The sequence below is a fragment of the Gadus morhua genome, unplaced genomic scaffold (assembly GCF_902167405.1).
Source record: "Gadus morhua unplaced genomic scaffold, gadMor3.0, whole genome shotgun sequence".
Taxonomy (NCBI): Eukaryota; Metazoa; Chordata; class Actinopteri; order Gadiformes; family Gadidae; genus Gadus; species Gadus morhua.
Window position 1 is genome coordinate 11,670 of NW_021963965.1, and position 22,878 is coordinate 34,547.

The 22,878-nt window shown below is 43.4% G+C and overlaps 3 protein-coding genes across 7 annotated transcripts in view; 2 read left to right on the plus strand and 1 right to left on the minus strand.

The window, feature by feature from the left end:
- Nucleotides 1-240: 240 nt before the first annotated feature.
- Nucleotides 241-22,878, plus strand: part of LOC115538269 (putative E3 ubiquitin-protein ligase ARI6) — a 71,238-nt gene continuing 48,600 nt past the window's right edge. Inside the window, exons 1-4 of one of the 2 annotated variants that reach the window (XM_030349953.1) lie at nucleotides 241-791; nucleotides 1,282-1,370; nucleotides 1,668-1,829; nucleotides 1,921-2,699. In XM_030349953.1, coding sequence (XP_030205813.1) covers nucleotides 551-791; nucleotides 1,282-1,370; nucleotides 1,668-1,829; nucleotides 1,921-2,370 — 942 coding nt within the window. In that variant the 5' untranslated portion in view covers nucleotides 241-550 and the 3' untranslated portion in view covers nucleotides 2,371-2,699. Of the gene's footprint in view, nucleotides 792-1,281; nucleotides 1,371-1,667; nucleotides 1,830-1,920; nucleotides 2,700-22,878 lie in introns of those variants that run through there. The other variant, XM_030349952.1, reaches the window with a different exon arrangement.
- LOC115538268 (ubiquitin carboxyl-terminal hydrolase 48-like) lies at nucleotides 9,383-22,785 on the plus strand. 4 transcript variants are annotated; one of them, XM_030349951.1, is made up of 13 exons: nucleotides 9,383-9,424; nucleotides 9,599-9,700; nucleotides 18,329-18,607; nucleotides 19,110-19,222; nucleotides 19,305-19,375; nucleotides 19,591-19,713; nucleotides 19,866-19,961; nucleotides 20,056-20,187; nucleotides 20,943-21,074; nucleotides 21,183-21,205; nucleotides 21,295-21,341; nucleotides 21,443-21,783; nucleotides 21,838-22,785. In XM_030349951.1, the coding sequence occupies exons 3-13, from the start codon at nucleotides 18,456-18,458 to the stop codon at nucleotides 22,318-22,320; spliced, it is 1,713 nt and encodes a 570-aa protein (XP_030205811.1). In that variant the 5' UTR covers nucleotides 9,383-9,424; nucleotides 9,599-9,700; nucleotides 18,329-18,455; the 3' UTR covers nucleotides 22,321-22,785. The 4 variants fall into 4 exon arrangements, 2 of the variants coding, with proteins under 2 accessions (XP_030205811.1, XP_030205810.1); XM_030349950.1 differs by lacking the exons at nucleotides 9,383-9,424; nucleotides 9,599-9,700 and adding an exon at nucleotides 17,777-18,095; XR_003975186.1 differs by lacking the exons at nucleotides 18,329-18,607; nucleotides 19,110-19,222; nucleotides 19,305-19,375; ... (6 more) ...; nucleotides 21,443-21,783; nucleotides 21,838-22,785 and adding exons at nucleotides 9,931-9,973; nucleotides 10,084-10,129.
- Nucleotides 14,395-16,175, minus strand: LOC115538271 (probable E3 ubiquitin-protein ligase ARI7). The gene is made up of 4 exons (XM_030349956.1): nucleotides 15,937-16,175; nucleotides 15,635-15,735; nucleotides 15,015-15,185; nucleotides 14,395-14,923 (listed from the first exon to the last, which is right to left on the minus strand). The coding sequence occupies exons 1-4, from the start codon at nucleotides 16,022-16,024 to the stop codon at nucleotides 14,468-14,470; spliced, it is 816 nt and encodes a 271-aa protein (XP_030205816.1). The 5' UTR covers nucleotides 16,025-16,175; the 3' UTR covers nucleotides 14,395-14,467.

The following is a 22,878-nucleotide window of genomic DNA, read 5'->3' on the forward strand; positions in this document are numbered from 1 at the left end:
AATTAACCGAAATAACCCAGCGTGTTGTTTTGAATTCAATATTGTAGGAGCAAATATGTCCATCCCTTATAATTATGAAACTTTTGTGATTTTAAACTTTTAAACGGCGAGGCTTTTATTTTGAAGCCTCGATCAGGCGGAGTCTGTGGCTCAGAGCTGTGTCGCAGTTTGCTGCGACACAGCTCTGAGTGGTGTATTTAACAAAGCTACACAGCTTTGTTAAATACACCTTTCTGATTGGTTCATACAAGCCTTCTGCGTTCTGCATAACAGACCACTACAATGTTTAACAGACTGTTACAGATGCTATTTCTAAACATAGAATAAAGAGGACGATTCTTTTTTTAAATCAATTAAGAAAAGGTTATATTTTATATGATGCCTATTCAACCAACATTTGAAGGGGCTATATTTCAGATACAACCTGCCACCCTAGCAATTTCTTATTTAGAAAATCACATCTATGCGTTTCTACGTTTAAAAGCATTTGCATGGTCTGATTTAAAGGTATTTGGGAACTCCAAAGGTGTGGGATTTGACGTGCATTAGAATGCATCAACCATTAACACCCTCAGGTGCTGTATTGACATCCTTCTCACTGGTCATATTTCCAGGTTTAGAAGGTGAAACCAGAAGGTACAGACAGTTCTGCGATCTACCAAGCTCAAGGTACTCCTTGAGAGTAAGAGGCCACGGTAAAGAACCGAAAAAAATGAGCGTGGAAAAGGCTTACGATCCGTCGGACCCGTCATTCAAATTCGTCGACAGACCAGACGAGATCGACCCGCTTCGTAAGTAACAGTGAACACGTTTGGTTTGATCAAGGGCATTCCGGTTGATCAATAAGTAACCTATGACCTTACGCACAAGCGCAGGATACCAGAGATTATTACCGGGTGCCGTTTGTAAACTCTTGCTGCTCAGAAACGTTACACTTGTTTCAGCTTTAGCTTGAGATTTGCTTTATTCCCCCCCCCCCCCCCCTTAAACACACTGCCATTTTCATTTTGCTTTTTCACACACATAAAATTTGCCTTATTTAAATATGCGATTTACATTCAACATATAATTCTTATATGGGAAAAAGTTAAATGAAAATAGCAGAGCTTGCAACAGTTACATCACCGTTAAAACATGTCTGAAGATCGAATAGAGCTAGTCTTTTTCATACCACCTGTTAGAAATGTAAACGGCTTCGATTGTGAAGCCTCGATAAGGGAGTCTGGTATTGATTGACTATGTTTGGACGGTTGTTTCTTCCTCCCTCTGCCTCAACACCAGAGGACGAGTCTTGCAGGGCAGAGATGTCGTGTGGTCACGCCGTCACGCCAGGATCTCTGACAGGATGGTGCCGCAGTTTGCTCAGCCAGGTAATGACTTCGTATTCGTGTTCATTTCACAACAGGGGCGCATCAGGAGTCATGGTGACGGTGGCACAACAAAACAAAGCCCCCCCTGGACACGCCCCTGTTTGACAACAGGCACAAAAATAATCTATTATATTAATTATTAAGTTACTTATTTACTTTTAGTAATGAGACATGAAAACGAATAGGTACAATTATGTTTTGTAGACTAACAATGTTTTCTATACATAACATAATGAATTTTGTCTTAGAATATTTAAAAGTTTTCCTAAAGTAGTGCTGTATTGTACTGTCACACAGGGGCAGTTCAAATTTACTTGCCCAGCCCTTCAGCCAGATGGCAAAAAGTGTGGCGCTGAATGGTCTTATCAAGAGGTCCGTCGCTTTGCTCTGTTGACCGCTGAGGAGATGGACCATTTTGAGAAAGAACTTGCCCGTATAGTTGCTGCCAAATTCAAAGCAGTGAGTATCCTGATAATGTGTCTGTATAGGAAGGGTCCCTAACATTTGAAATATATGATAGAAATATTCTGCTTCCTGTGTTCCCAAACAGTGCCCTGGCTGTAAAACCTACGTGGAACGACAGGCCTTAGACAATCTCTGTTTCCGCTGCACTATCTGTAAAGAAAGCGGTAAGCCCACCATGCAGTTCTGCTGGCAGTGTCTGAGGCCGTGGAAGGGGAGGGCTCCGCGCAGCGACCGCTGTGACAACGACAAATGCTCAGACAAGGTGCTGGAGCTGCTGAAAAGGTGTGACACCATGACCCTGTCCAAGGTGCCGGGGGTGGGACCCTGCCCTTCCGTCCGGGCCTGCCCCAAATGTGGCATAAAGGTGGAGCACGACAAGAAAGCCTGCAAGAACATCCTGTGCCCACGCTGCAAGGTGGAGTTCTGCTTCGTGTGTCTGAAGCTCAAGAAAAAGTGCTGTGAGACCAGCAGCAGCTATACAGCGTGCAGCAGCGGCATCGCACCAAGGCAGACCGCTATTCCGACATGGAACTGAACAATTAATGTTCCTAAGAACACATGAACAAGCTGCACGTTTAGAGTGACTCCCATCAAATGTCAAAATGTGCACGCCTTTGATTTAAAGATTTATTGATGTTCATTGGCTATAGCTTACTAAACTTGAATAGATTTTTTTTTGTTTAAAATACTGTGCAGGAATGCATTACATATTAGGGTTAACCTTTGATTGATTTGGATTTCCTTTTTAAGTTTATAATTTAGTTTTTCAAAAACACAAACTTTTGTTTTGGTTTGGGACATTAGGCCTCTTTATAAAATGTCTGTATAATGGCTTTTCATAAAGTAATCATTTTACTTTGCTAATATTTTGTATTCTGGTTGAAAGCAATTCTTATTTCTATGTTTATTGGATAACCAATACAAAAAAGTTGATAACAGAATAGCAAAACCAGAAAGATAATGGGGAAACAACGTGAGATGTATTGATAGAGGTTGATGGTAATTGAACTAAATACCTTTCTACGAATCAAGGAAGTGTACCAGATGATTCTCTACAGCTGTATTTTATCAACAGAATGAGTTACCTAGCAACAATGTTGCGATGTTATGAAAAGCATTTTGCACATACTTGAGGCTAGTTGCTACCAGCTAGCCATGTACATGCTAGTAGGAGCGTATCTATGTTCCCCGGGTTCTATGTTCCCCGCTTTGTATGTGACCGGGGAACATAGGACCCTGGGAGCAAATCTTTTTTCGTAGGATGGTAGGGGCAACTACCACCTTTTTCGCCTCTGATTCGCCTGTGATTGGTTAGAATGTCTCTCCTCCGATTGGTTATGGTTAGGGTTAGGTTTAGGGTTAACCCTCACCCTAACCCTGACCCTAAACCTGACTCTATCCCTTTGCACCCGGGGAACATAGGACCTGGGGAACAGAGGGAGGACCCCCACACGAGTCTCCTAGCCATGTGCGTGCAAGGCTACCAACAATGTCTATGCTAGTCTAATTGCTAGTAGCTAGGCTGCTAGCTATGTACGTGCTAGGCTGCTAGCCATTTCCATGCTAGGCTGCTAGCCTTGTACATGCTAATCCTATCCATGTGCTTGCTAGGCTGCTAGCATTGTCTGTAGCAGCCCTTGACATCGAAAGAACCGCAGAGTCTCTGACGGGTGCAATCTTTTATTGCAGAATTCTTTTGTTGATATAGCACCTTGAAACTAGAAAAAGTAACACAAAATGGTTGCACTTTTACACAAATATATTAACACAGTGCAGTACAATTGCCATGTTCACAAATAAAAGAAAGTTACACTAGTCTTAAGATAACATTTATTTGTGTGCAAACTGCATAAACATCTGAAAGACCTTTACAATATTCACTTGAATTCAAATATTATTCCAATACAGGGAATAAAATGACAGAAAACATATTTCAGCACAACAAAGAAAACTTTAACGTGTGCATTATTTGCTTCACTTACATAAAAACACCAAAATTAAACATAATCACACTAAAGGCTTACAATAAACCAACATACCTCGCTCCACTTGCCAAGGGTGCAAGACGAGGGAAAATTGAGAGGGAAAAGTTGCATTCACCGGACATTCATGGGTCAGCTGTTAGCTTGCTTCATACACTATTCACGGACATAAAACGGCATAGAAATACGACCGGCGTAAGACACATGAACTATAAAACTTACACACAAAATGTTTCAACATGAACCCAACATTTATATAACCAGGCTTTAAGACATATTAGACTTTTTCACACCTAACCCTGCTCGACTGGCCCCATTGTTCTCTGGCCTGCACTCACACTAGGCCATCTGGCCGTGGCCGTTGGCCTTCGCAACTGTGGCCTGGCCACGGTAGGCTCTTGTACATACGTCATCACGTCGTAAGACGAAATCACCAAGTGTCCGCTGCATGGACCATAATAAAGTCTGCCGCCAGTCAGAGTTTTAACAACAATGGACAACAACACAGAGAACACAGTTCGCACTTTGCTGAGTCTGTTGCTTATCGTCTGCCCAAATGGCTAACAGACACTCGACTTCTCTATGGGACCAACGTGACCCAACAGTTGAACCGCTTGACGCCATGTTTACCGTTTAATGGGAAAGAAGGCTCGTCGCCTTTATTATGCCCATGGTCGTCGCATGGACTATACGTCATCCAGCTCAGGTTGCGTAGCCGTGCGTGTGCGCGTGTCGGCTCATTAGCATCTGTACCGTAGCGGCCCGTGCCGTAGCAGCACACCTCTCCCAAGTGGCCAAGGTGGCCTGGCCTGGCCAGACTGGCCACACTCACACTGGCAGATTTGAGCACGGATAGGTGTGAAAATGGCCACGGCCACGACCAGGTGGCCTAGTGTGAGTGCACCTGTTACAAGGCTGGCCTTGCGGCGGAGGAAAGATTGGAGGCAGTTGACCGATGTGAGCAAGGCCGTTGGCAAGAATTTATTCAGGTAAAAAAAATGTCCATCAGGGGGCAAAAAATGAAAAATGAATAAACAAAAAAAAACAAATCAATAATTCAAAATAACTTTCAATAATCTAAACTTTCAATAATCTAAAAACAACAGTGCTCCCCTCGGCACTAATAAAGCCCTTGGCTGGTCTAAGAGCCAGGTGTTGTCACCCGCTCACCTCAGACCCTTCTGCCCTACCTACATGATTTGGACCTGAATATATCCTACCTGGCCCGACTCATCCCACTTTTAATTCAATTAACCCTCCCCTACACATTTCCGATTTACCTATCCCCACCCCTAGTTACACTCCTAACTCCAGACCTATTTGTCTAAAACCCATCCTTACCCCCTACTTCCCTGACACCTTAAATATTCCCCAAGTACCCCAACACACCCCTCTCCTCCCACACACTTGGTCTCGCCCGTCTGACGTCACCCCCACACCGCACAAATGTTCTTCCGGACTTCACGTCGGGTCCTCCCGCAGCCCCCGGCACCCGGAAGCCAGCGCAACCGTAACGTGAGTGTTCTTACATCTTGTCCTTGTTTGTACCATGTCCAATGACCGGCTTCCTCATAACGTATTTTTTTGTGTGTTGCAGGTGGCGTCATGAAAGTGTTTGAATGTTCTGTGTGTGTTAATAAAAGTGTACTTGTAAATCCCGGTGTCAGTCCTGTTTGTATCCATTGCTATTGCATTAACATTTCTGAACTTATGTTATGGCGACCATTAAAATAAATTGAAGGACATTTGCGGCATGTTAATGAAATACTTTGGGGGGAATTCACTGAACTAAGTAATTTCTTTAACATAATGTAGGATACCCACCTCCGTTCAGTAGGACGCCCTCTTCACTTCTCCAGAAAGAAACGTATCCCGCGTAAAGAGTATGCTGCGATCTTTATAGCTCCATGGCTGGCACGCGGAGGGTCCCAGTGTAATTTAAGCAAAGGCGTCGATTACGCCGGGGACGCCGGGGATGCGTCCCCACCAGATTTCGTCAAGAATCATTTTGTACCCACCACTTTAAAAAAAATGTAGTTGAATTATTATGGATTATTACACGTGTCTTCTCAATGCCATGGAACGCTCCGTTCACTTGCATGGGCTCTTCACAACTTCGGGGGTAATGCTAGATATAAATTGACCGCTGTCAAGGAAAACAAAGGACTTTTTGCCTATAACGACGTCTTTGGTATCACTCCTCAAGTAGTCTGGCTTTTCAACCCCAGCGTCTTCGGTTGCTAAGCGACGTCAACGTCTTTGGCGGACTATTCTCTGCTGATCAACACTACGAATGCTGGTAACAAATAAATTGTAACAAGCCACACCATGTGAAGTAATTTTTTCGTTTTGGCAAGTAGCTGTGTAATAAGCGGGATAAGGTATAGAACGTCGCCAGTCGAATTTAAGCCCCTTCAGTGGGAAGCAATTACCCTGTCGTGGCTTATTTTCCCGATAATGACCGTCATTCTATACATTATCCCTTACTTATTACACGGCTCTTCTCAATGCTGTAGACTACATTCGTATTCGGTTGCTAAGCGACGTCAACGACTTTGGCGAATTATTTCTCTGCTGATCAACCCCATGAATTATAACAAATACATTGGAAAAAGACACACTGTGTGAAGTTATTTTTTCGATTTGGCTAGTAGCCATTACTAATAATACCAATACTCTTTGGCTGGGATGATGAGGCATCAGACAATCAAGTCATTTTAGCCTGAATACATAGGTAAGAAGCACCAGAGCAGGTTGCTAGTACCATGGAGAGTATCAGAACGATAACCTGTTGAACTAAATGGATGTGGGAGGCTACACCACGGGATGCATCTGCAGACCACTGCCACATAAATAAAGGTAAGACGCAATATTTATTGCTTCAGATTTGCTGGTGCTGTGGCAAGGTCTTTTGTGTTTTTTGCACTCAAGCTGTTTTAACTTGCAATTGATAGTCGGTCGAGTCAGTCTCTTGTTGACACAAAGTGACTTTTGGTCATTCTTGCTTTGCTTGAATTCTGGAATAATTGTGGGGGGGAGTTCATGATTTTTGGTCAGAATGCCTGATGTAGGCTAGTTTTGATGGAATGTGTGTTGTGAATTGAGAACAGCCAGCTCCTGATGTGATAGAGCATTCAGCTGTTCTTTTTCAATCTTGACGACTTTTGTAGTGCTGTGTGTAGCCACACCTTAGGCCCTTTTGAACTTAAACACGCAGTTAAATTTCTTTCCTAGCTCCTCTTGTTTATGTTGTTAGCTTAGCCATATCATGTCACGTTGTCAACATTAGATACATGGAGCAGAACATAGTGGGTCATATGTCTGATGCTTTTTGAAAACGTTTCCTTCCTAAAACGTGCCAGACAGATTTTATATACATTTACATACCAAGCACTTCTAAAAATGCGCTTCCGAATGCGTCTCTGTCCCCAGCACATTTCAAACCAAACTGACGCCCATGAATTTGAGAAATGCATCCCTGCCGGCGATTTTCATTGGATTAGAAAATTATGGGCGGAACTATTTTGTCCCGCCCACGGACGCTCTGGCATCTACGGATACGAATACTTTTGCTATACATTTACCACCTAGACGTGTTGCAAAACTACCTGCAAAAAAACCCACAGCTGAGACTTGCAGGACCAGATTCGAGCAGTTGTAAAATGGATTTGTGCTCGCTCATTAAAATGCTGAATTAACATAGCGTTCTTTATCATTTTATTTGTGAGGAAATCTTTCACAGATGTGCAACTTCTGATGCATTAGTTCAAATTTGGGTTTACGAATGCACACATTTTGGGCATGTTCTCAAATTATGAAACACGGGTGTGCGAATGTGTTTTGCAACAACTGCGCTGCAATGATTGTAGCAAAAGGATTTGTGCACCTGTAACACAGATTTGCGTACTCGTAGACCCTATTTTGTGTTTACAATGGTGGAAAAAATATTTACGACTTCAGATGTACTGTTACACATTTGTGACTTTAGAGTACACATGCAAAATAAATATATACGATTTCAAATTTACTGTGACTTTAGTGTACGCATTCAAATTCTGCAGTTAGAGGTCCTAAAGACTTTTGCAACAATAATACCTTGGTACAACTCTCCCATTTGCTTAAGTTCCTGTTAAGGCTTTTTGGTCCTTCTTGTATAGAGGTATTATTGTTTGTAATTATTTTGGTTAAAGGATAACAATAAAAGCAATTCAAAAAATGTCGTAGATCTTGCAGGGCTTGTATTAATTGACACGTGGCCAAGACGGAAATGTGAACAAGTCGGTTTCACATCGGATACCGACGCTGCTCTTCTCTGGTGAGTCGTCGGAGCTGAGCCAATATAACACTGACTTCACTCCGCAGACCAGAAGGAAGGTGAATCTTCCTTTTAATTACCTCTCTCACGTAAAGTCCGGTCATTCTGCCTCATGCGACACCATGGTGACGATTTACGAAGTCATAGTGAACGGGTTGAACGGAGAGAACATGACCATCGACCTGTGTAACACTGAAGAACAGATGAATGCGATGACAGTCGTAAACTATGTAGCATCATTGTTGGATAACTTAATGACGTATTAACCCGAATGCCTGGACAACATTTCGTTTGATTTGTTTAATCATGCATCAAATCAATTTAATCGCACATCTAAGGGAATGACTCCTTCCCTTACATGCTCAGACAGGGACGTAGTCCTATCTTAAAATAATTAACCAGAGGGGAAATAGGAATGTTGTGAAATCATGAATACTGGGAGGAAATATCACAAGTATTAAGTTATATCTGAAGTTCAGGACAATACATTTCTCAATTCAAACCAGGCCTACAACTTTTCTGCTTCATTATTATGTAAGGGTTATTGTTGCAGTGCGTATTTTATCCTCTGAATATACCTAACCATGTAGATGGACTGCATTAATCCAGTGCTTTTCTCATCAGTTGCCTACTCAAAGCGCTTTACAATATTGCCTAACATTCATTCCCACACCGACGGCGGAATCAACCATGCAAGACGACAGCCAGCAGCTCGTCTGGAGCAGTCGGGGTGCAGTCAGGGTCAGGCTTCTGGGACACCTTGACTCTCAGCAAGGAGGAGACGGGCATCGAACTAGAAACCTTCCCTTTAACAGCTGTTGTAGCATTAATAATAACTTATCTAATTCACTTCAACTAGCTAAAAAGCAAGAGGAATCGGGGAGTCCAGGTCAAGTATAGATGGAGAGTTTATTGCCACCCGCAAACGAGAGACAACAAAGCCGAATGGTATTCGCGAATACACACTACTGAATGAATCCCAGACAGCTCCTTATATCCCCGAATTTTACACAATACAAAGTTGGACTTTCATCAAATATAGAATTTCTCATCAGTGTCATACTGTGTGGATGTCAGCATACTCCTATGTCTTCTGAGTTTCAATGTGACCTTAGAACATATATTATCCTTATACAAACAGAGATGACGCACATGTGTGAATGTAAGCATTGTCTTCAGAGAGTACATCAATATGGGAGTAGACTGGACTCTCTGACTGATGTATCACATGGCCCATCAGGTGAGAATATCCTGGACCCACTCACTGGTGTCACACGGCACACAACATCTAGGTTAGAGGTGATCAGCTCTTCTCCACCATTAAAGTATATATATGATATGTAGGCCTAATAATAATCATAGTTTAACATAGAATGTAAGGTTAATTTCTACCACACAGCCAACCCAGTCTACCTCCGGAGCTAAATGCCTGTTGCATGCCTAAAACATGAATGTTGTTTTCGTAGCTTGGCTTCGAAATCGAAAGTGAAAGAATGGCTCAAGAATAGTTCAACTCCATTTTGTGTTGAGGAGCAGGCAACACAACACTGGACAGAGCCAAGCTTAAGGTAGGCATGACGACCTGATGATTAGGCCTATTCCAATACTCGATTTCCGATCGACAACCATTTCGATTTGCATTTGGGAATGGATAAATACGCGCGCTCATTGGGCTGGTCAAATTCTTATGAGCGTCAAATATTTTGTTTTTCTCTTAAATTCCACAACGAACCAATTAGTTATGCATTTAATAATTTCACAATTCCTAATAATAATTTCTATTTATATTCCTTCAAAGGGACACGCCATGAGTAATTACAATCGTGGATGGGATCGAGCAGGTACAGTTGTATTTTTGTATGACGGGACATTACTCCTAGTCCTATATCTTGTTGGATGTTTTAATTGGCATGGTTATGTTGGTATCTGTTGTGTTTCTGTCATGATGCAGAACCCAAGTACAGAGGCTTGAGAAACCAGGGCTCCACCGACTACCTGAACAGCGTGCTTCAAGTGCTCTTCATGACAAAAGAATTCAGAATACAAAGCAGTAGGGCCGAGCTCTTCGAGTGGCCAACGACGTGCGTCGCGACCTAGGTCGCATTGGTCGCGACGTAGGTCGCATTGGTCGCTGTGTTGGTCGCTCCTCTGGCTGCCGTTTTCTCGTCTGGCTCGGTCGCTCAAAGTCTATGGGCGGTCCTTAATCAGTTAATTTGCATGTTATTAACGGGTTTTTTGCGACAGTTGAAGTACCAGAAAGCCATGATCTCTGGCGAAAGCTACCTACAGCTCTTTATTGCTAATATTGTTTTAATATTTTTATATTGAAGTACATTTTAAAATGATGAAATCGTTGGTCTATCAGTATCAATAAAATACATAAGTTGTAATTTGGGGCGTATTCAAATAATTTATTTAATTGTATTTTATATCTTATATAGCCTATATATTTGTTTTGTTAAATGTCATTGAGCCTAATAAGGTATATTATGCACAAAGTTCCTCGTTATAGAGCGATAGGCTATACTTTAATATAAGAGGAATAGTTTGAAATCAATGCTACAGTGGCGCAAACGGTGGTAGTGACGCTAAGTTATTGTTCCTGAAGACCGGTGTTCTATTCTCTCCACGGACTGATTCATTTTTGCTCTTTTAGTCAAACTTATTGACGCAATCGGCCTCTTTCATTTAACATTTTTGTATGATTTAGTACGATGGTATGGTATGATAATTATATGACGGGCTGCGACGCTGGCTGGTATCGGCTGGCTAGCTGCGACGACAGGCCAGCCGCGCTGGCTGCCACTGTCCGCGCTGGCTGCCACTGTCCGCGCTGGCTGCCACTTGCCGGCCGCGCTGGCTGCCACTGGCTCTGACAGGCTGACCGACTAGGTCGCGACCATAAAAGCGTCGCGACCCTTTTGGCGGCAAATAGGTCGCAACCAACCAGAGGTATGGCTGAATGAGCGACCTGTGGCAGCCAGCCATTGTCACCATGGCTGCTACCACAACCAAAAGCCTATGTTATCAGTTAACATCTCATTGAACAGAATAAATATGGGCTACGTGCGTCAGTGTAATAAAAACGTACATGCAATAATATATAGCCTAGCTTAGATATTGATAGACCAATATGCCTTTTTATAATATAAAAATAAATAGGCCTTTTGGTCTATCCATCTATAATTAATTTTAAATTAACTTTGTAATACAGTGATGCGACCGGTGGGTCTTCGTCGTTGCAGGCCTCCAGAAGTTTTTTTCGTTCTTTCCTCCTGGCTATCCCCCCCACCCAGCCTATTTGGGTTTGACTTTCTTTTTTTTGCATGTCGTGGGTCGCCTGGTAGTCGACCCTAAGGGGGGGGGGGGGAGGGGTACTGTCATGGTCTGTCTGTTTCCTTGTCTTGTTTTGGTGTGTTTCCTGTTTTACTTTGGTATCTGTGTCTTGTTTCTCCCCATGTCCGGTCAAGTTTCCCTCCTGTGTGATTACTGCTCCCTCCCCTAATGAGTTTCAGATGTTACTCGTTGCGTGCCCTGTGTTAAGTATTTAATCCCATGTCTTTCCTTTGTTCCATGTCGGAACAATGTGGTTTGTGGTGAGTTGTGTCCTGTGTGTTACCTGTGTTCTCTGTGTTCCCTGTGTTACCCATGTTACCTGCGTCACCTGTGTTCTCGGTGTTCCTTGCCTTTTTGCGTTCATAAATCACCTGAACTTGTCTGCTATTGGGTCCTACCTGCCTGCCTGCCTGCCACCTGTTAACCGTGACACTGAAGGAAAAGATAATTCACCGCCGGAAGTCGGGATGGCCCATGCAAGTTAACGGAGCGTTCCACAGCATTAATAAATAAATATAGGCCTATTTATTTATTTATTATATACCGACACAACCAGACTTCCTCGAAGCAACGAGAATGGTCTATTCAATTCAAGATGGGAGCATATAGGGATATACTGCCATACGTCAATACCAATCTCATTCATAGAATTTCTGAATTGATGGTCAATGGTCAGATACAGATCTTGTTATAACAATAATTGAATAAAAGCTATGGTCTCTACTTATAATATTATAACTAAATAATTGTACATTTATATAATATATATATTTTAATTTTAATTGATTAAATATAATAATGGCTTTAAACATGGGACATGCCTAAGGGTTTTTTGGCCTTTCCTTTTCAATAGGCCTGCGTCCACGTCACGTGACTCAACGTCACGTGAACTAGGATCCGCTGGTTAGGAAATTGAGAGATCCTCCAAGGTTTCCTACAAAAGGTACCTTGGAATATGTTTCTATTTTCGTTTTTTTTAATCGCTGTCTGGTGGTTTGTTACGTCGCTCCGAGAGACACGCATGGACAGATTTTAAAGTGACACAGCCTATAACCTATTTTTGAAAGCAAAACACCAAGCTCATTGATTTAACGAGGCAGTGTTATTTGAAACAAATAATTAAATATGTGTGAGAGGTCATTCCTCCTCCTGAGTGTGCTCCCTGCAGTAGGAGGACCTTCCTGTCTCTAAAACTGCTTTCCACCACATTCTGAGCCTCTAGGTCCTGCAGGCGACACTTCTGAGAGGCCTTGTCCAATTACAGTCCATTTTGAAAACTTTTTTTCTCTAAGGGCTAGAAATCCAAATCGCATATGTCGTTCTCGGGGCCCCGGGAAATGTGTGCAAACATTTTGGCATCTATAGCTATCTCGAAAAGGTGGGAAAAGGGGCGTGACCTCCAACAGTAGAGTTTTTTTCATCCCGCATTTTTTGCGTGATGGAGGTGTACATTTGTGGCTTAAGGTCTGTAGACACAGCTGGCCTGTGGCCACGTTTGAAGTCTGGGGTCAAAAGTTCAAAAGGAGCCGGCACCACGCTGCTTATGAGATAACAAAAAGTTTATGTGCATTTCTCTCATAACTTTTTGTCATTATTAAAGAGAGGCCTGATTCTCAGATATGCATGTTGGATGGCTAGGCTGTAGGTCTGGGAAGAACTTCAGGACAAAATCTGCTTGTGGACAGCAGGGGTGTACACTAGACATTAAGCACAGTCAGGAGGAGGTATAACCTCCAGGGCCGACGCTGGCCCAGGAAGTTATACAATTAAGAAAAAACAACGGTGGGCCTCTTCATAACTGATTTATATATTTTTGTAATTCAATAATGTAATATATATTTATATATGTAGATATATTTTTGTAGAAACCTTAGTTTTTGGTGCACCCCCTACTCCGTACTCTGCGTATAGGGAGCGGCGGGCCTTCCCGTCAGCCACCGATGCTGAAGTGCCTATGCCAACAGTCGCTATTTTACGTTCTCGGGGTGAGTCTGTGTTGAAAGGTCTGTCGACGACACATTGACGTCGTTTATCTGACCAACGTCAAAACGTCAGAGGCAAAACCCATACAAACAACAAAACCAGAATTAACAAAAGATACAAAGGTGCAAATGTGAAAGCTTGTATAGAATAAGACTCAAACAGCTGAGCCCGGTAATGACTGATGAGTAACAAATGCATATCAATAGCTGTCACTATGTAGAACCCGTTGAGGCGGAGGTTAAAAACCTATATGGTAGAAAAAAACATTTGCGGCTTTCCTGCAATACATTCGCGGATCCTCTAGGGGTCCCTGAATCCCCTTGAACTAAGTGAACGCAACAGACTCGTCTTCAGTCAGAAGTGAAAGAATATAATTGAATCCCTACGTGTCTGATTCAAGTCACATACCGAAAGTGAAACTAAACCGCTGCGTAACAATGCAGTCTCCATTCAAACAAACTATGAAAGACAGTATTTTGGTCATTAGCCTTGCCCCTGGCATTATTCTGTAGATGATCACGCCTCTTATAGGCCTACCTACCAATTATATCTCAACTGGAGTTTTGATAATGTGATGGAGGCTACTCCCAGATACTAGTGGAGGTTAAGGTCAACAGAGATTGCTGGCCTAAAACATGGTCGCACGCAGAATGAGTTTCGCTTCTTATTGACAACATGAGTGACTCGGGTACACTGGAACGTTGTGGAACGGCTCTGTCTTTATATAACTCATTCTCTTCTACTTTGCTCGCTATCTTCAAACTATGGCTGCACATAAGCAATAGGCAATTTCTAGGGTGGCATGTTGTATCTTAAAGTTGACATATTATACCACCAGGTGCGAGTGTGATTAGCCATTACAATCCGTTTTGTCGTCACACCTGCTGGTATAATATGTCACCTTTAATTATTTTACATAATAATGAGCAGGGTCGTTTCACCATACCATTCCAATTATTTTTTTATTGTCATAATCTTATAAGGCACAGGCAACATGAATGATAAATCAAACCGTGTTATCTTCTGTTCCATATTGGCATGGCGGTCTGCCTCGGTGCGATGCCGCTGCTGCACGCTATGAAATAGGAGCTGGTCTGAAGGCACTGCCTGGTGAGCTTCAGACACACGAAGCAGAACTCCACCTTGCAGCGTGGGCACAGGATGTTCTTGCAGCCGGTCTTGTCGTGCTCCACCTTTAAGCCACAGGTGGGGCAGGCCCGGATGGAAGGGACAGGCCCCACCCCCGCCACCTGGGACAGTGTGATGGTGCCACACCCTTTCAGCAGCTCCAGATCCTTGTCCGAGCAGTCGTCGTTGTCACAGCGGTCGCTGCGCGGCGCCCTCCCTTTCCACGGCTTCAGACACTGCCAGCAGAACTGCTTGGTGGGCTTGTTGCTTTCTTTACAGATAGTGCATTGGAAACAGAGATTGTCCAACGCTTCTCTTTCCACGTAGGTTTTACAGCCAGGGCACTGTTTGGGATGAAGACAAAAGGGTGGCAATGAAATAGCTGACATTTTGTCTCGTTTTTTCCTTCTCTGGACACATAATAAGGCCACTTACTGCTTTAAAGTCACAAAACCGTGCGGCGGCTAGACGGGCCAATTTCATTTCAAAGTCCAGCATCTCTTCTGCGGTCAGTGCGGCCAGCCGGCGGACCTCTGTGTAGGGCCACTCGGCACCACACTGCTCCGTGCCGACCGTGGGTGCAGGGCACTTAAATGTGTACTGGCCCTGCGGAGGAAGAACGTAGGACAAAACGTCACTCTTTTGGTCTTGCTCCCGTTCTGTCCATATTAATTTCAATAAAGTTGGTTTCTTTCTTGTAGCTACGGTTTCGTAGGGGGACCCAGGGGACAGACACTACCATCTACCAATTACAGATCGTCTGCACAATAGAGAAACTGGTCTGGTCACGTCACTGTTAAATAAGTAAGGAATAATATAGGCCTACAGCCGGTCATTATCAGCTAATATACCCCCAACAGGCCGATGCAAGACCCCATGCTGCTTTGTGTAGGTTGCTTTTGCTCAAAATGAAAGGTCAGTCTTTTTTTGTAAATAGCATCTGCAACGGTCAGTTAAACATATTGATGGTCTGTTATGCAGACTGCTGACGGCTCGTAACAATCTGAATCGATTATTCAATAAAGCAGTGTAATCAACGTGAATAATATGGCTACCTGGTCCAGCAAACTGCGACACCAGCCGGTCAGAGATTCTGGCTTGACGGCGTGACCGCAAGACATCTCCGCGCTGAGCTGCTCGTCCCCGTCCTCAGGTGCTGAGGGGAGGGAGACACACGCAGTGGTCGATATGCAATCAATCGATGACCCTGATCGAGGCTTCAAAATAAAAGCATTACGGTTTTCAAGTTTGCAATAACAAAAGTTTCATAATTATAAGTGATGGACGTATTTGCTCCTACAATATCGAATTCAAAACAACACGCTGGGTTAATTGAGTGAATTTGATGGTCACTTACGAAGCGGGTCTAAGTCATCTGGTCTGTTGACAAATTTAAGAGTGGTGTCTTCCGGATCATATCTCTTCTCTGAATTCTGCTCGCTCATTTTACTTTCTATCGACTGTTATTGCTCGTTTGCTGAGATGAGTTAAACTGCTGCGTGTTGGTGGCAACTGGAAGAAGAGGGGCTTTCGGTTCTCTTTCTAACTTTCTGAGAAAACACGTGATTGCGCGGCAGGCTGTCAGGGATTCATTGAGCCATCCCCTAGTGACGCGGGAACGCGCATTGTGCACACGGGAGTACACGTTCTGCCTGACGGTGATGAGTCCGCTATGAGATTGTTGAGATTGTTATAAACTATAAGCAACACAACTATTGGTTAGGTTTAGGTAACAAAACAATTGGTTAGGTTTAGGTAATCCCAACTAGGCCTATTGGTTAGGTTTAGGTAACACAACTAGGCTACTACTGGTTAGGTTTAGGCAACACAACTAGGTTAGGTTTATGAAACACAACTTGCTGCGTGTCAGGCAGAAAGGTCTTCCTGAAGCCAAACCTCTCCCATGTGCTTAAGTTCTTGTTATGGCTTTTTGGTCCTTCTTGTATAAAGGTATTATTGTTTGTAATTATTTTGTTTAAAGGATAACAATAAAAGCAATTCAAAAAATGTCGTAGATCTTGCAGGACTTGTATTCATGTGGCCAAGACGGAAATGTGCACAAGTCAGTTTCACATCGGAAACCGACGCTGCTCTTCTCTGGTGAGTCGTCGGAGCTGAGCGCACAACCGCCAATATATCACTGACTTCACTCCGCAGACCAGAAGGAAAGCGAAACTTGAGTCTCCTTTTAATTATCTCGCTCACGTAAAGTCCGGTCATTCTGCCTCATGCGAGACCATGGGGAAGATTTACCAAGTCATAGTGATCGGGTTGAACGGAGAGAACATGGCCATCGACCTGTGTAACACTGAAGAACAGATGAAGGCGATGACAGTGCTGCAGCTCAAGAACAAGTTAGGCGAGCGTCTTCCAGGCCGGGCAGGTACATGGCCTTTAAAATACCATTATTTAATTCAGACCAACTAATCACCAGACCAACAGATGCAGGGTATAGCCTGTGTGGATCTGGCAATTTAACGGTGCATTAATGTCAAATATCGTCTCGGTATTCTGGGAAGAGCGTGGACAACATCCGCCTGATCTTCACAACCGATGGGCTGGATGACGACGAGAGGACCCTGGTCTCTTATGGAGTTCAACACAAGTCCGCGATCCAAATGGTGATCAAGGTCCCGGGCGGAGTCCAGCTCTAGCGACAGTGACGTCCTGACACGCCGACCACCCCGACCACCCCCTGACCAGCGAGCACTTTGATATTGTACTGTTCATCATGCGTTGATGTGAATGATTGTCATCGTCAACTATGTAGCATACTTGTTGGATAACTTAATGACGTATTAAACCGAATGCCTGGACAATATTTCGTTTGATTTGTTTAATCATGCATCAAATCAATTTAATCGCGCATCTAAGGAAATGACTAATTCCTTTGCTCAGACAGGGACGTAGGCCTATATCTTAAAATAATTAACCATAGGTGAAATAGGAATGTTGTGAAATCATGAATACTGGGAGGAAATATCACAAGTATTCAGTCATATCTGAAGTTCAAGACAACAAATTTCTCAAATCAAACCAGGCCACAACTTTTCTGCTTCATTATTATTTAAGCGTTATTGTTGCAGTGCGTATTTTATCCTCTGAATATACCTAACCATGTAGATGGACTGCATTAATTCATTGCTTTTCTAATCAGTTGACTACTCAAAGCGCTTTACAATATTGCATAACATTCATTCCCACACCGACGGCGGAATCAACCATGCAAGACGACAGCCAGCAGCTCGTCTGGAGCAATCGGGGTGCAGTCAGGGTCAGGCTTCTGGGACACCTTGACTCTCAGCTAGGAGGAGACGGGCATCGAACTAGAAACCTTCCCTTTAACAGCCAACCCAGTCTACCTCCTGAGCTAAATGCCTATTGCAGGCCTAACACATGAATGTTGTTTTCGGGGCTTGGCTTCGAAATCGAAAATGAAAGAATGGCTCAAGATTAGTTCAACTCCATTTGTGTTGAGGAGCAGGCAACACAACACTGGACAGAGCCAAGCTTAAGGTAGGCATGACGACCTGATGATTAGGCCTATTCCAATAGTTGATTTCCGATCGACAACCATTTCGATTTGCATTTAGGAATGGATAAATACGCACGCTCATAGGGCTGGTCATACATTCTTATGAGCGTCAAATATTTTGTTTTTCTCTTAAAATTCCACAACGAACCAATTCGTTATGCATTTAATAATTTCACAATTCCTAATAATAATTTCTATTTATATTCCTTCAAAGGGACACGCGATGAGTAATTATAATCGTGGATGGGATCTAGCAGGTATTGTATTTTTGTATGACGGGACATTACTCCTATAGTCCTATATCTTGTTGGATGTTTTAATTGGCATGTATAGGCCTGGTTATGGTGGTATCTGTTGTGTTTCTGTGTGTATCCCTCTCTCACGATGCAGAACCCAAGTACAAAGGTTTGAGAAACCGGGGCTCCACCGACTACCTGAACAGCGTGCTTCAAGTGCTCTTCATGACCAAAGAATTCAGAGGCGCTGTCCAAAGGTTTGTTGTGTTTCGGTCCTCCTAACCTCTCTACCCCGGCCCTACCGCTGTCCCTATAAGCCTATTATCTATCATTAACGGACTGTCTTTTTGCACTATTACAACATATATAATTTGCACTATTACAATATATCATACAATTTATCTTTTGCTGCTATTACTAACTGTATTTTGCAGTATTACAACTAAGGAAACCATTTGCTACATTTTCTTATACATAATAGACTTATATTTTATTTTTTAAAAAATAAATTTAGTTTTTATGATTAGTAAATGTCTAGCTGTTGTGCACTTTATTGTTTACTTCAGTGTTAGGAAATGTCTTGTCTTTATCTCTTGTGCCTGTTCACTTTATCTGTTTTACTGTGGGATAGTGAGAAACGTCTTTTCGATTTCTATGTATGTCTGGTATGTGAAGAAATTGACGATAAAGCTGACTTTGACCATGACTTTAAGCCTTTGTCATCTCGTCACCAAATCCCAAAAATTATTTTTGCCACAGTGAAAGCTCCCATACCTCCTACATCGATGCTCATCTCAAAGATCTCTTCCGTCAGCTGAAGACCGGTTCACCCACTACGGAATACATCATCTGCAAACTTGGGATAGAAAATGGTACACAAAGAAACCTGAAGAAGAATAGGGAGTGTGTATCCGATGATGTTATTCTAAAACCCTTTGTCTCTTCATCCTTCAGTATGGAAGCAGCACGATGCGGCGGAGTATTTTGAGAAGATGCTAAGTCTGGCGAGTCCTGAGGCCTCACAGGTGAGGTGCACCTTCAGAATAAACATCTCCTGCATGTTGGATTCACCAGGACTGAACACACACCAAGTCTGTGTACTATTGTGTACATTGGGCAATTTATATCGTGTGTGTGTGTGTGTGTGTGTGTGTGTGTGTGTGTGTGTGTGTGTGTGTGTGTGTGTGTGTGTGTGTGTGTGTGTGTGTGTGTGTGTGTGTGTGTGTGTGTGTGTGTACAGGTTTTCCATGGAAGGTTAATTCACCGCACGTCATGTTCGTGTGGCGTAAGCACTGATGATCACAATTCATTTTGGACTCTTAATCTCCCTATTAGCAATGCCCACAATGGAGTTTATAACGTGGTAAGCAACCTGCAGACTTTATTATAACCTAGAGAATTAGAGTGCAAAAAGGAGTCTACCCACAGCAGAGTTACGGTTATAATTGTACTATTATATTCTATGATTTGAGGTAATATTTTGTCTTCCTCTTCCATCTCGTCTGCCTTTCACAGGAAGACGGGTTGAAACGATTTTTCAGCCAATCAAAGTTAACCGGAGACAACCAAGTGTACTGTGATGAGTGTGAGGTCAAAAGAGACACCATTACTGTAAGTAACGACACTACTGACTGAATGTGCCACCATCTTAACAGAGAGGTTTTGACTCGGCTCCTCCCTTTTTCTTATTCTGTGTTTCCGTTAGGAATGTGAAGTAGGACTCTATCCAAAGGTTCTTGTGCTGCTGCTCAAGAGATTTGAGTTCAGCTACTACGAAATGGACTACGTGAAAAACGACTGCCCTGTGGATGTTCCTCTGGACATTGATATTCCAAAGGTACAACGCACACACACACAATAATAATAATAATAATAATGCATTTTATATGTAGAGCACTTTACATTCGAAAATCTCAAAGTGCTACAGAGTTTAAAAGAAAAAAAGGGTTGTGAAAACATATAATACATATGCAATAAAATAAATTAGCAAAAGATTTTTTTAAAAAAGATAAAGGTCTTAGGTGGTCTGAGGTTGTGTGCTGATGCAGAGCGAAGGGTGCGTGAGGTGGACTGGGGGGTGAGGAGCTCCTGGAGGTAGGGGGGGGGGGGCATGTCCGTGGATGCACTGGTGGGTGAGGAGGGAGACCTTGAATTCAATTCTGAATGCGTCAGGGAGCCAGTGAAGGCATTTGAGGAAGGGGGTGACCCACACACACACCCTAGCACACACACACGCACACACACACACACACACACACACACACACACACACACACACACACACACACACACACACACACACACACACACACACACACACACACACACACACACACACACACACACACACACATTCCCGGACAGAGACGAATGAACCCTAAAGAAAACATTGAAAACGAGTGCATATAAAGTCAACTCATACCCCTCTGATGGTGACTGAACGGCAGGCTATGGTGCCACCCTGTGGCCATGACGGGTAGTAGCAGTAGTGCGGGACGCAGGGTGAAGCCAGTGTCGCTTCAAACAGGTGCAGAAGCCTGTCAATCCTCCTGCTTATGCGTTCCTCATTGTGGTCTCTTGGTCCCTGTTCAGGGCGTGAGCTATGAGCTCTATGCCACCGTGGACCATGTGGGGGACCTGAGGGGGGGCCACTACACAGCCACCATCCAGCCTCCAGACGACAGAGGCTGCTGGTACGACTTCAACGACTCCAGGGTTACACCGGTAAGTCTGGCGTCTCTTTGGCAGACACTGGCTATAGTCTAATATTCATATCCTTTTCAGTTCTCGTAATGTGTTGATATTTTAACTGTAATCCTTCTTCTTTCACAGAAAATCAACTTTAATCCAGAAAGGTATGTGCAGACTTTTTTAAATACTTTTAAATTGCTGCGACTCGATGCTTTGTGGATTATGAACATTATTCTGAACCCCTTCCTCACAGGAGCCAGAACGGCTATCTCTTTTTTTACAGAAAGAGAGAAAGACAAAGTAAGTTTGGAAACCAGGTCCACGACAAATCTCCCATGAAATATACTTTGGACAAAAGATTATCGAACCATCTTCTTCTTCTTCTTCTTCTCCTCCCCCAGTGAGTGATTCACCCCAGGAGCACCACCACGGGTCGTCTGTGGACCAGGACGAGTCGGACACCAATCAGAACAACACTGATGACGGCTACGCCTACCACGATAATGAAGACCTCTTCCACACTCCACCCTCCCCCTCTGGGCCATTGGATGAACAGCCGGTGTGGGCGGGGAGGGGTGATGTCACGAGAGGTGATGAGGTCACGGAGGGGGTTGATGTCACTGAGTGTGGTGAGGTCACAGGAGGTGATGAGGTCACAGAGGGGGTTGATGTCACTGAGTGTGGTGAGGTCACAGGAGGTGATGAGGTCACAGAGGGGGTTGATGTCCCTGAGCGTGGTGAGGTCACAGGAGGTGATGAGGTCATGGGGGGGGTTGATGTCCCTGAGAGTGGTGAGGTCACAGGAGGTGATGTCGTGGCGGGGGACCCTCAAACATTGGAGAGTGCGAGGTTAGACGGGAAGGGTGGCGAGCGCATTAAGAGAGACGAAGAGCTTCCGACCAATGAGAAGGAGTCTCGTGAACCAGGGGATCAAGCTGTCCAACAGGAAGCCAGCGGCACCGGACCCATTGTCAGCGGTCCAGAGGGCGGAGTTAACGAGAGGAGGCGGGGCCTCAGGGAAAGTATGGGACTTTTGGAAGTCCGTGAGGAGGGGGATACGGAGGGCGATGTAATACAGAAGAAACATAGAAAAGTCTTTGACATTCCAAACAGTCTCTCCCTAAGTGGAATGTGTTTGAGCTCTAGGCCGAGATTTGCAAAGCGTAAACCGAGACTGGGAAATAAGGTTGACATGGTCGAAGATAAAAAATCAATTAAAAAGAGACGAAAGAAGAATAGCTTTGATTGTTACAATAAGCAGACCTCGGATACAGAATAAAAGCCAGTTGAACTAGGCTTTTAAACATTCCGGTTTTGCATTGAACATGTACTTAAACATTGTGCCAGGTTGCAGCATTCAAAGCTGAATTGTGCCTTGGTTAGTGAAGTTAAGCTAGTTAGTCAAATGAAAGGGCATCAGCTGTGTTTTTGTTGGTGACACTATCCCTTTTTAACATTTAACTTGACCGGCACGATGATTACTATTAAAACCTTGACTATGTTTAATCAGTCATTTTTTGAATCAATCTGGTGTTTTGTTCTGCTTTCATAGTTTGGGTGTGCTGTTTGTTAGACATGGCCCAAAATAAGCATAGATAATAAGCACTTTTGGTGTGCTTAGATATTCACATGAAGGACAAAATATGGGAAATAACGCTTTATAATTAATATGGTCATTTCGAAATAATTATTTTGGGGGGCTGTCGATGGATAATAAAAAATAACTTTTCAATCGCACAATTTACTGGTCGTGAATCATTGCTTTTCTTTTGAAGCATAAAAAAATGGATTTATAAATCTGGAATCATTTAATTAACGAAACTGCTCGTCTGCTCCC

Bases quoted from the DNA above. Each gene is read 5' to 3' on its own strand.
- LOC115538271 (XM_030349956.1), bottom strand. From the start codon at position 16,024: ATGAGCGAGCAGAATTCAGAGAAGAGATATGATCCGGAAGACACCACT. The intron at 15,736-15,936 runs GTAAGTGACCAT...CCCTCCCCTCAG, and splicing joins AGATGACTTAGACCCGCTTC to CACCTGAGGACGGGGACGAG. The intron at 14,924-15,014 runs GTAAGTGGCCTT...CATCCCAAACAG, and splicing joins GGTTTTGTGACTTTAAAGCA to TGCCCTGGCTGTAAAACCTA.
- LOC115538268 (XM_030349951.1), top strand. From the start codon at position 18,456: ATGGTGGTATCTGTTGTGTTTCTGTGTGTATCCCTCTCTCACGATGCA. The intron at 19,714-19,865 runs GTAAGCAACCTG...TGCCTTTCACAG, and splicing joins ACAATGGAGTTTATAACGTG to GAAGACGGGTTGAAACGATT. The intron at 21,206-21,294 runs GTATGTGCAGAC...CCTTCCTCACAG, and splicing joins ATCAACTTTAATCCAGAAAG to GAGCCAGAACGGCTATCTCT.